General features: G+C 41.8%; 1 protein-coding gene across 1 annotated transcript in view; it reads left to right on the forward strand.

The window, feature by feature from the left end:
• The window catches only part of PROS1 (protein S), an 83,422-nt gene that overhangs the window by 35,166 nt on the left and 35,302 nt on the right, over positions 1-12,954 (forward strand). The window contains exons 7-8 of the mRNA XM_073668180.1: positions 9,159-9,284; positions 11,587-11,708. Coding sequence (XP_073524281.1) covers positions 9,159-9,284; positions 11,587-11,708 — 248 coding nt within the window. The remainder of the gene's footprint in view (positions 1-9,158; positions 9,285-11,586; positions 11,709-12,954) is intronic.

Here is a 12,954-nt window from a genome sequence, read left to right on the forward strand (position 1 = left end):
GACCATGGGATACTTAGTGAAGAGCATCAGGAGGCACCCCAAGGCATAGGAGCTGGGACTGGCAGTAGAATGCCTTGCGGTGGACAGCCGAGCTCGATCCTTATAAAAGCTTTTTAACTGCAGCAGCTTTAGTGGACGCTACTGGAGCTGGAATTACCGCGGCTGCTGGCATGAGACTTGCCCTCCAATAGATCCTTGTAAATGGATTTAAAGTGTATTCATTCAAATTAGAGAGACAATTTAAATTAAAAAGCTTAGAGCTGCCTCCACCACAGGGGGGCTCGCTCGACCCACCAGCGGACAGGCACCAGTATTGGGAGAGGGGGGCTGGCCGTCAGGGTTCACCGCGGCTCTGGCACAAACCCGGCGACACGGAGGTGACACGAGCAGGAGCGGACTGGCCGTGTCGGCTTCTCACTTTTTGGATTTTAGAAGGGCATGACATGCCTATATCTGTGTCTCTCCCTCCTTTTACTCCTCCACCTCTTTTATTTTCGCATGACTATATGTACTTGTCACTTTTCCATGTGTTAGTTATGTCTTCTGAGCAGTTTGTCAGCTTTTGGACACCTTTGAAGGTGTTTTCTATGTGTTTCTATGTGTTTTTGTTTGCCTGCCATTGGTTTTAACGGTGTTCGAAGGTGTTCGACGAACAGTTCGACGAACAGTTCGGCGAACACACGGGTGTTCGACGAACCGAACCGAACTCGAACACTACGGGGGTGGCTCAACACTACTGCCATTGCTTATGCACCAAGCTGCAATAGAGGACTTCCTGGGACAAATGACAGCTGTAGTAGATATGGTTTCCCAAAGTCAGTCCTTTCACCGAGCTCAAAAATATGGCTGTGGTGAAATACAACTCTCACTGACAAGCTGTGGACTGGCTCTGCACCGTCCCTGGCCACATTCACCTGTCCAATTGTTTGTGGTTAGGCAGTCCTTCCCAGTAAGTGCACTGGGTAGGGCACGGGTAATATTCTGGGACCCGCACTTGTGGACGGCGGAGACGATACCGGGACATATAGTGGCGGCTGGGAACCGAGTATGGACACCTGGCCGCCGTTATGAGGTTGTAAACCTAAAAGGCAACATTTCAAGTGCAAGCAAGCAGTCCAGAATTGTGGCAGTTTAGTATTGCGGCCTGTGTTCTTTCCATTTGATGATAACGGATTTAATGGTGCTCCGGGGGATCATCAGAGATTGAGATATTTTTTATAACCCAACTCTGACTTGTACTTCTCAACAACTTTGTCCCTGACTTGTTTGGAGATCTCCTTGGTTGGTCTTCATGGTGTTGTTTGGTTAGGGGTGCCTCTTGCTTTATTGTGTTTCAACCTCTGTGGCCTTTTAGAAAAGGTAAAGTGTATATACTGACAGACCCTCTGACACTTAGATTGCACACAGGTGGACTTCCTTTCACTAAGCATATGACTTATGAAGGTAATTGCTTGCACCAGAAATTTTTAGCTGCTTCATAGCAAAAGGGGTGAATACATATGCACATGCCAATTTTTAGTTATTTGATTCCATAAATTTAATTTATGCATATATTTTCCCACGTCAACAACTTAGACTATTTAGTGCTGATGCATCACACACAAATAGGATTGCTAAAATATTTAAACACCGGTTGTAATGTAACAAAATAGGTAAATAGCCAAGGGGTGTGAATACTTTCGCAAGCCATAGTACATAGTGCTTGGTAGCACTGATTTAATAGTATGGACATCACTAATAGGCTGTAAGTCAGACACTGTGCACTACATCTGTGTGAATGGCGCCCTATGCAAGCCTTGCCCGTGTGCATTTTTTATACCAGCCAACCTCCCCCTCCATGAATTGGTAGGTGAACAAATGGTTGTTTCATCAGTATTTTGCACCTGTGCTGCCTCTGCCTTTATTATGGACGATTGCTGCATTCTGTAGTGCATTCGGTCCTGGTATTGCCTTTGTTCTGCTATGTTTTTGAATATTATGTCCATTTGCTGTATTTTATTTTTAAACCTATTTGTCATAGCCTCTGTCTGTCTAGGCCGTGTTTTCCTTTGCATTCTAAGAGAACAAAAGAATTATGATGCTGTCAATCCAATTCTCCTTTTACTATTACCATAAGATTTTTTTTACAGCAAGTTGTAATCTTACAACAGTAATCTGCCATTTAGAAGTTTTTTCTCTAACTGTTGACTGCTGGTATAAGCACAATATTCTGTATTTAGTTTATAATTGCATAGTACTACCAAAAAGAGCCAAAAATTCTTTGAATATGTTAAAAAAAAAAACAAGAAAAAAAGCGAAAAACCTTTTTCATGAGAAAACTCATGCAATCAAAGAGAAAATATACAAAATGTTGCCCTTAGTTGATTTAAATCCAGTGTTTGGGAGCTTATTGCATACTGATTTATTATTAAATCGAGCCTCTCTTGATATCACCAAAACAAAACACAAGACAGAAGGCCCCGTCACACTTAGCGACGCTGCAGCGATCCCGACAACGATACGACCTGTCAGGGATCGTTGCTGCGTCGCTATGTGGTCGCTGGTGAGCTGTCAAGCAGGCAGGCTCACCAACGATCAGGGGAGCAGCGACATCGTGGAAAGAATCTTTCCACGATGTCCTGCTCCTGGTTACGAGCCTGCTGAAGCAGGAGCAGGCTGGTAACTATGGTAAACATCGGGTTACTAGGGGCACACGCGCACTTAGTAACCCGTTGTTTATCATGGTTACCACTCTGCTACGGTGAGCGGGAGGTTACCGCTCACTTTAGCAGGCTCGTAACCATGATAAACAGCGGGTTACTAAGTGTTTATGTGCCCCTAGTAACCCAATGTTTATCATGGTTACCAGCCTGATCGCTGCTCCCGCTGGTCACACACAGCGATGTGTGCTGACCAGCGGGAGGGCAACGACCAAAAAATGGTCCAGGACACTTTGCAGCGATCAGCGACCTCACAGCAGGGGCCTGATCGTTGCAAAGTGTCACACATAGCGACATCGCTGGTGAGGTCGCTGTTGCGTCACCAAAACCGTGACACAGCAGCGATCTCGCTAGCGATCTCGCTATGTGAGACGGGGGCTAGAAACAAAATGAACAAATAACCTGCTGTAAGTAAATAAATAAAAAGCAATAGTGTATATAAGTAACATTGGGTAACTAATTAGTAAACACCATTGTAGATAAAAAAAAGGTAAAAGCCATCCCACCAGCGTCAAGGTGTACCCAAATCGGGATGGTCCTAACCTCTAATATTAAAACCTTATGTCCTGTGTAAATAAAGACTGAGTCGGACCGAGTAGGACCGAGTCCCAAACACGGATACACAGCTAGTGTCACACAGGACGTCACTATGACGCATGGTAAGGTTTCATATTATATATATTAGAGGTTAGCACCATCCCGTACTTGGGTACACGTCACCACATTGACGCTGGCGGGATGGCTTTTACGCTTTTTTATGATCAAAAACTGTGTTTACTAAGTACCCAATGTTATTTGTATGCACTATTGCTTTTACTTATTTATTTGTATCAGGGTATTTATTTATTTTGTTTCTGTCTTGGGTTTTGTCTTTTTGATGGCCAGTGTGAACATGCTCCAATTTTGCAGTCATACCAACTTGTACTCCAGTTCATTTCTTCTAGTTTAGCTCTTGATATCACAGTAGAAACTGCATACTTTATTAAATAGCTGTTTGACCTGATGGGGCTGGTGTACTTATTGTGGTAATCCATGTAAGAATAGCTACATAATTTTTTTATTAAAGTTCATATTCAGTCTCTGCCTACCTAGCCTGATTGATAGCTCCTCAGTAGGGATGAGCGGACCCATGTAAGTTCAGGTTCGGGTACCAGAAATGTACCCGAACTTGAAGCAGAACCCTAACCCCATTGAAAACAATGGGGATCTGAACTTTGAAACTAGAAGATTTTCTCTTTCTTTCTCACTTCCCCCGGAAGTGTTCGACGTTTTTCATCGGACACTAAGTAACTTGTATTTTTGGGTTCACCCATGTCTACTCCTCAGTGTCCCTCCTCCCTGCTGCTTAAAATGCTGTAGCACAACCTATTCCTCATTTTTAGATACATTATTTTCTTGCCCCTGCTGATCAAGTTATTGTGGGGGAAGGGAAAAGCCACCTTGGATTGTACACTATTGTCAGCCGTGTCGACTGCAGGGGGATGTAGCTTTCTATGCCAGTCACTTAGCAGCTCTCTATTCTGACTCATAGAGGGGAGTTTCATGTGAAGACTCATGTCAGTATATCTTAGGGCGAAGTCAGCCGGCTGTATAAATCAGACGGGGATGGGAACGCAGGGCATGGACTGGTCGGCGGCTCTCCCTACCCAAGCGTGACAGCTTGATGTATTTTTATGCAGCTGTCGGGCTCAGGTGGGGAGAGCTGCCGACCAGTCCGTGCAGTGCATTCCCATCTTTGTCCAATTTATACTGTCGTCTGACTGTGCCCTTAATAAGACTTCTCAACCGGGGTCGCCCTTATGGCTTTTATAATTCTACAAACTTTTTATCACACTGACAACATGGGAAGTTCACTGCTGTTTGCAGTGTTTAACACCCTGTGCTTGAATGAAATCTTCAAATTCGATATTCAATGTAAAACATTGGTGCACTTCTCTTCTTGGCTTCACGGGAGGCATTTATCACTGCTAAGAACGGCTTCATAAAATAACTTCTACTCCCTAAAAAGCTAATTTTGTACGATTGAGAGAGCTGGTCCTCTGTGATTAAAAAGTCAATCCATATCTGGGAGTCTCCACAGTCTTCTAGGGCATCGAAGAGAAACAGATTCGGCACTACATCACTGTAATCAATTGATGTTCATTGCTGAGAATTCAAGAGAAGACACCGCAAACAGCCTTACATAAATCTTGTATGTGCTATTCCCATCCCCTGACAGCAAGTAGACATCATCCGGCATCTACTTTATCAAAATATGTTTTGTTCATCTATTTTATCGTGTCCCCTGACAGTCCACAAAACAGTATTGTGTTTTTACCTATTGCTCTCTCTGACTCTTGTCTTTGTTATGTGGGATACTGCTTCATACGAACAAATGCAAATATTGTGCTAAGTGCAAACAAAACATATGCATGTGAATGCACAGTACATATGAAGAAATGTGATTTCCTACTCTATGAAACTATACCAAAGATTTACAGAGAGCAAAGATTGATGAATACGTAAGCCTTCAATGGAATCTGTCAGAAGGATTTCGCCCAACCCATGAAGCTATTTCAAAGGCATGGCCAGTCCTTTGCTTTCCTCCATTACTGAGAAATCAGCGTCTGAATTGATGTGCAAATGAGTCTGTAGATCTGAAGCCTCTGTCACTCCAGATCTATTCCCCGCCCAGCACCACTTTCTCCTCCTGACTGACGCCCTCTGTGCTGTGTAAATTCAGGCAAAAGAACAGTTGGCAAATAAGAAGGAGGAGGCGGCGCTGGGTGGGGAATAGAGCTGGAGTGACTGAAGCTTCAGACCTACAAATAGTTCTTCAGCCTCATTTACATATCAGTTCAAACACTGATGTCCCAGTAATGGAGGAACGGACCATCCATGTAATGGTATTGAAGGACATGTCTTTCAAAGAGCTACATGCACATATAAATAGTTTGGGGGTGAATTCCTGCTGACAGATTCTCTTTAATACACTTTGGGTGCCCAAAAATTCTCAATAGTTCTTCATCCCACAGCTATTTCTTTTGACCCTTCCATATATATGAGTGCTCAGCTTGACCAGGCATGGATGTATTTCGTATTGGAAGATGAAAGTAAACAACTGCCAGACATCTCTGATGGTGGCTTATCTACCCTGAAAAAAAGAATTAGCATTGAAATTTGATATGTTCTATTCTACTACCCTAATTCATTCTAGTCTGGACTGCTTAACTCTACTAATTGGTCTTCCTTTCACTAAACTCTCACCCATCCCAATCTAATCTTAAAGGCGTTTTCCACTACTAATTTACCCCCTTTCATGTATTAACTCTTCTAACTATCAGTTTTCTAATATAATCTGTATATTACTCTGTTGGATTCTGGCTCTGCTACTTCCGGTCTGGAAACCGGAATCGGACGTACTGAGCAGCGCACATCATTGGTGGGCCCGGGGCTACGTCTCAGTGAGAGACAGCAGTCTGAGCACGCATGCTCAGGTCAGACTTCCCTCCTCTGCCTGGATCCTGCCAATGCTTTGAAGCACCGTGACTTTGGCTCATTATCAAGCATATCACAGGGTTTGTCAGCTGAAGGCACGGCACTTCAAAGCATCGGCAGAGTCAGTCTGCATCATGCATGACCGAAATCAGGTCAGGGTTCACTCTCCCCTCTGCTTGGGTCCTGCTGAAGCTTTAAAGTGCCGTCCCTTCAGCTGAGAGGCCGTATAATTTGCTTTCTTATAACAAACAGCACATCACAGCTGAAGGTAGAGCACGCCAAAGCATCAGTAGGATCTTTGCAGAGGTGGAGAGTGAAATCTGACCTGATCATGCGTGCTCAGACTGCTGTCACTCACTGAGAGGTAGCCCCGGGCCCACCAATGATGTGCGCTGCTCAGTTCATCTGATTCCGATTTCCAGACCGGAAGTAGCAGAGCCAGGATCCCAACGAAAGACTATATCACCCACACAGAGATGAGCTTACAGGAGCAGGGCAGGTAATAGGTGTATATTAGAAAACTGATAGTTAGGATATATAACGGGGTGAAATTAGTAGTGGAAAGCCTATTTAATGCAATTGCCAAGCTCTTTTGTATGTCCAGCTGCTACACCGATGCCTACACTCTGTGCCAGTCATTACACTGGTTGCCCATTAGCTACAGAGTACAATATAAAGTTATCACGCATCTTTGCACAGTGCTGCACTCCTAGGTATCTTCCCTCATCCTTGTCTACCACCTTGTCATGGTCTTTCTTCTGCTAATGATCTAAGGCTAGCATCCTCCATAACCCGAACCTCCCACTCCCGTCTCCAAGACTTTTTTGGTGCTGCACCATTTTTCTGATGTGCACTACCCCAGAGAATCTGATTACTTCACAATGTCCACAGTTTTATGAGTACCTTACAAACATATCTGTTCAGGTTCGTCTATCATATCACCTTACTAAACTAAGTGTTGTTTTTATCCCCATCTGTTTTTTTCCTTTCTATCATCTGATACCACACGCTCCGTGCACTCAGTAACACTTTGTGTTTGGATGTGCAGCTTTACACGAATACCCTTATATACTATAAAGATGGCTGGACCGTACATTACAAGCACTCTTTATCTTCTGTGTCTATTTCCTTATAGATTGTAAACTCTTGTGAACAGGGTCTTCATTCCTTTTTTGAATTGTTAAATTATGTCTGATATTGATTGTACGTGTCCCCTCTGAATTGTAAAGTGCTGTAGAATATGTATTATTATTATCTTTTTTTTAACACGACATTATCGGTCAGAGCAGTTAAGGGGTCCCCCCCTCTACACATATTATGGTTCAGTTTCAATTGCTATTAATGTGTATGGAGTCTTTTAGTTTTTATGCAGTTAAAGGAATTGTTCCTTTTCTGTAAATAAATGCCCTCGGCTATAGGTTATTATAAAGAAACAAAATGTGCTGTACACACCTTCCCTTGGTCCACCAGCGAGTCTCCGCCACTACTATTGGTGTCTGACATTGGCTGCAACATTGATATTACGTTGACAGCACAGCAGCCAATCAGTGAGCTAAGCGACCCTACCAGTGTAGATGGAAGAGCCTTTAGATACGCTGAGCTCACTGATTGCCTGCCACACTGTCAATGTGCTGTCAGTGCCGCAGCCAGTGCCTGCCATTGGGAGCAGCATTGGAGACTCACCAGTGAATCCAGAGATAGTGTGTACAGCATGGTTTGTTTCTTTATAATAATCAGCGGAATGGGGGCATTCATTTACTGAAAGAGAACCACCCCTTTAAGGATCATTTATCATTTTTTACATTTGTATATCCTGAAAGAAATAGTGATTATGTCCTGATGATAAAATATTCATTGTAAGTAAACAGCAGCAAACAGGCTAATAAGTGACACATCACAGAATTCAGTGTTTTTAACCCCTACATCATGCTGTCATCAGATTACATAGCAAAAGCGTGCTGACAGATTCCCTTTAATGACAGGTTTTTCTGTCGATAATACACTTATCTACCACATACTGTAGCATATTTCATCTGATTCATGTTAGTTTTGGTTAGAAATCACTGACAATAAGATCAGAGAGTAGTATCTCAATGCACAGTTCCTCAGCAATCAGTCGCACTCTACAGGGGAAGCTGACTGCAAGTGTTTAATTGAAGCAAATTAAGCATTACATGGTAATCATCGAAACTAACAGAAGCTGTTTGTGTGTTGCTGCACGGATTTGTTGGGTCCTTTAGGGCGACAGATGTCACTCTCTGCTTTGCCTAATTTATGGAGATTGTGACTAAAGGATCCTCCTTCATTAAAGACGGCCTGTCGTTTGCCATAGGTATGCTTTTTCTACCTGTTGTAAATGTCACTCCTCTTATGAATCTGGCATTGTTTATCTGCGCCTTTCCATTCCTGACATATGGCCCTGACATATGGCCCTCTCTTCCTTATATGTAAATCTTGTATCTTTTAGCCAAGTAGGTGTGGTCCTACCATTTTCTATGTGGGCGTCTTTTTGAAGCCTATGCCAGGTTGGCTGAAAAAGACAAGACCTGTATACAGTCAATCTCTCTGGAATGGTTAGGTGCAGGAACCAAAAAACAGCACCAGATGCAGAAGGGCTTCATTTATCCATGTTAAGATTACAAATTGATGTCAGGTGACAGGCCTGTTTAATGGAACTCTCCATTCATTTCCTTAAAAAGCACTCTCAAAGTACTGTAAACTAATAACTAAGTTCAGGATTACTTTTTTTATCCTTTGGTCCTCTCATTCTGACACTTTCCCAGGGACTCCCGCCTGTCTCTATGCTTCCTGCTCCATTGGGACAAATATCTGACCGCTGCAGCCAATCAGAGTATTTATGGTACTCTTGATATTAAATACCCTGATATTCTAAACAAGACAGGCCATTTAATCACTAGTTGCCGCAAATTAACTTCATCTTATTGTTGTATGCAATATGTAATATGTCTTTGTCTTCAATAGATAGAAATGAATGTGAGTTGAGCCCAGTTATCTGTGGAGGGGCGCAATGCAGAAATACGCCAGGAAAGTATGAATGTGCGTGCGATGCTGGTTATCGCTTTAACACATCATCAAAGTTTTGTGAAGGTAAGTAACACTCAGTGGGCACATTGTGTAATTTGGTGACGGTATATATGGGGATGGTTTTGCCTATGTCTATGTTAAAGGGAATCTGTCAGTAGGATCAACCATCTACATGGGCATGAAGTAGAATAAAAAGATACCTTGATATTTGCGATCCAATGTCTTATTCCAGAGAAATCCACATTTTTCTTAATGTGTAAATGAGCTGTTAAGATCTATGGGCCAGATATAGATCTCACTGAGAATCTGCCCCACGGCTTATTGTAAATAAAAGGAGATGTTACCAGTGTGAGACATGTATTGACTGACTATCTGTTCTCTTTATATACCAGTCTCACACTGGTAACACCTCCTTTTTTATTTAAAATAAGCTCTGGTGGCAAATTCTTGGGGAGATCTATGTCCGGCCCATAGATCTTAACAGCTAATTTACATACTAAGAAAAATATGGAATTCTCCGAAATAAAATATCGGATCACATGTATGAAGGCATCATTGTATTCAGCTTCCTATGACCTGCATGCCCACATAGACAACTTAGGAGGATTGACAGATTCCCTTTAAACGCGGTGCAGAATAATCTAGTCGCATAGAGTAGACATTGGAATAATGGAAGATGGAGGTGGTTATGATGGTAGGCAACAATCCAATGTCTTTGGGAACAACAGCAGAGCGATTTCCAAGTGCAAGAACATGATATGTTTAGGCTATGTTAACACATCATGGGTTTTTTTTCAGCGTTTTTCATGCATTTTTTATGCTAATTTTCAGCTTCCTTTTACAGCACCAGCAAAGTCTATGAGATTCCAGATATCTCATGCACACATCATGGTTTTTTTTTTGTTCAGGATTTTGTGCTTTGTGTGGTTTTTTTTTTTTGCAAAATAGAGCATGTCACTTCTTTCAGCGTTTTTTCAGTATTTTTTTCTCCCATTGGAAGTAATGGGTGGTGAAAAAAACGCTGAAAAAAATGCTGAAAAAAACGTACCAAAAATGCAGGTGTCAGATTTTTCTGCGTTTTTTGTGCCAAAATCAGAATGAGATTTTTTTTTTTTCACTGAACTTTATTCATAAAAGAGACAAAAGGACAGTGAAAAAAGGCTGAAAAAAACACACCAAAAATGCACCAAAAAACAAGCATAAAAGCAAGAAAAATCCTGAACAACCTCCTGGCAACAGATCAGGTTTTGCTGCAGAAAAAAACGCTGAAAAAACCATGATGTGTGAACTTAGCCTTACTCTTCAGCAGTTTATTGCTGAGCAAGCTGGGGACTAAAGGGCACATCCTCCATGCATCTGCTGCACGAATGTCCCCAGTTTGCCACCAACCTATTAAGTGTGAGCTTTGGATTTCCTTTTAGTAGCGTTCACACTTCCACAGACAGCAAGAGGCTTCGTTAATTTTCTTATACCGTAGCAGTCGGCTTCTTGCCTCTAGGACCCTTGTGCATATTGAAGAGGCTGAACATATGGTTTGCTCAGCTCAGATTAGGACTCAACGGACAGCTACATCTGGTCTCCATATTGTGGATGCTAGGGAAACTTCTTAGGGTATGCGCGCATGACGTCATTTTCAGGCGAGCACGTTCCATAACCTGCCTGAAAATGCGCTAAATAAATGCACAAGCAAATGATCATATGCACTGCAAAGTAAAAACAACTTGCTGTGCTTATGTTCTGTTTTTTTTTCTCTCAGCTTCTTTTAACCACTCCAAGTTTTTAAACGTGAATTGGTTAAAAGAAGAGACCTGAACGTTCTTCAGGCGGCTTCTGTTTGAAATCCGCTCACTATTTTATATGTGTAAGTAAAAAAACCCGCAAAAATGACCAAGATGGCAAAAAAAAGACGCGTCAGGAAAAACACAGCCACGGTTTTACTGAACAGTCTTCCTTTTCCAAAACTCAGCGGGTATGCTGGCATCTAAGAGGCGTCGTGTGCACTTACCCTTAGTCTCGATTCATTCCTACTAGTAATGAGCGAGCATGCTCATTACTCGAGATTTATTAGCATGCTCGGGTGCTCTCCGAGTATTTTCAGCGTGCTCGGATGTTATGTTTTAGTCACTCCATGCTCATGATTTGCGATTGTTTGACAGCTTTAATACATGTGAGGAATGCCTGTTTCTTAGGCATTCCTCACATGTATTAAAGCTGTTAAACAGTCGCAAATCATGAGCACTGAGTGACTAAAACATAACAGCCGAGCACGCTGAAGATACTCGAAGAGCACCCGAGCATGCTTGCCGAAAGGGTTAACAGAAAATACTCGCTCATCACTAATCCCTACCTATCTCTTATTTTTTAGATGTGAATGAATGTGCAGATGATATCTGCAGTCAAGTGTGTGTTAATACGCCCGGGAGTTACAAATGCTACTGTGAAGGAAGAAAGAAGTTAAAACTTGCTCGGGACAAGAAGTCATGTGAAGTAAGTAGACCACATCGCTGTAGTCCTCTATAGATTCCTAAGAAAACTCTATATTACTGTAAATGACTGGAACTACTGTTTTCTTAAAATATTGATTTTTAAAAAAAATTCATCTAGTTTAGGCAGCCCTTTTTTATATGAATATAAATGTAAGGCCACGGGCTCCACTATCAGTATTCGGTCACTATTTTTTCTCAGGAGTGGGAGACAAAGCCAGGAGTGGGTGATAAATGCAGAATTGGTGACTTGATTCTATTATACCTTTTCTCTGATTGTTCCTCACCTGGTTTTGGCTCCCACTCATGGGTAATATTTTAGACAAGGTCCACATCTGGGTTCTTATTTCCTGTTTTCAGTTTCTATAATATGCAAATTGTATCTTCAGAGAGGAGGAAGTGGACTAGAACTTCCACCTATTGGAAGCAGCGATCCTAAAAGTCAATATTGACTTTTTAAATAAATAAATATCTGATGCTCGTCACATCTACACAGCAGCAGTTTATTATACTCTCAGATCCTTTCTTGCAACACTCAATGTGCATCAGGTCAGTCTACCATCAGACGCTCAGCTCAAAATGTCATTTTGGGGTAAGTAAACATAGAGCTTGGACTCGGGAAAACAACATTTAGTTTGTTTCCTGCGATCTGGGAGTGTAACTGGGTACAACCTTTAATTGTTCGACCTTCAGTCCCACCGCGCAGCACACAGGCCAGACTATAAAGTTTGACTCTTTGCTGCTGGAAAACACCAATAAATAACTCATGTTTTTGAACACTACATTTTTTGTGCAAATAAAAAAAAAAAAAAACTAAATTAAAAAAATTGTACCACGTGAGTGTAAAATGTATAGACTGTGTGCAGTACAATATTATATAGATATTGTAACTCCTCAGCTGCTGCAGAACCTTGTAATAAGGAACAAATAGGAGATTTATGTCAACTACTAAATTCCATAAATCCCTCTTCAATATGAGTCTGTGCAGCGGCTGAGGTATAGACTAAGAGTATGTTCACACTAGGTGTTTTTTCAGCGTTTTTATTTATGCAAATTTTCAGCTGCGTTTTTCAGTACCAGCAAAGTCTATGAGATTTCAGAAATCTCATAAACACACATTGTTTTTTGTGTCACCAGTATTTTGTGCTTTGGATGTTTTTTTGCACAATAGAGCATGTCACTTCTTTCAGCGTTTTTCACCCATTGAAAGTAATGGGTGGTAAAAAGCACTGAAAAAAAAGCCTAGTGTG

The sequence above is a fragment of the Phyllobates terribilis genome, unplaced genomic scaffold (genome assembly GCF_046119375.1).
Source record: "Phyllobates terribilis strain yellow unplaced genomic scaffold, ASM4611937v1 Scaffold_2__4_contigs__length_985480577, whole genome shotgun sequence".
Classification (NCBI taxonomy): Eukaryota; Metazoa; Chordata; class Amphibia; order Anura; family Dendrobatidae; genus Phyllobates; species Phyllobates terribilis.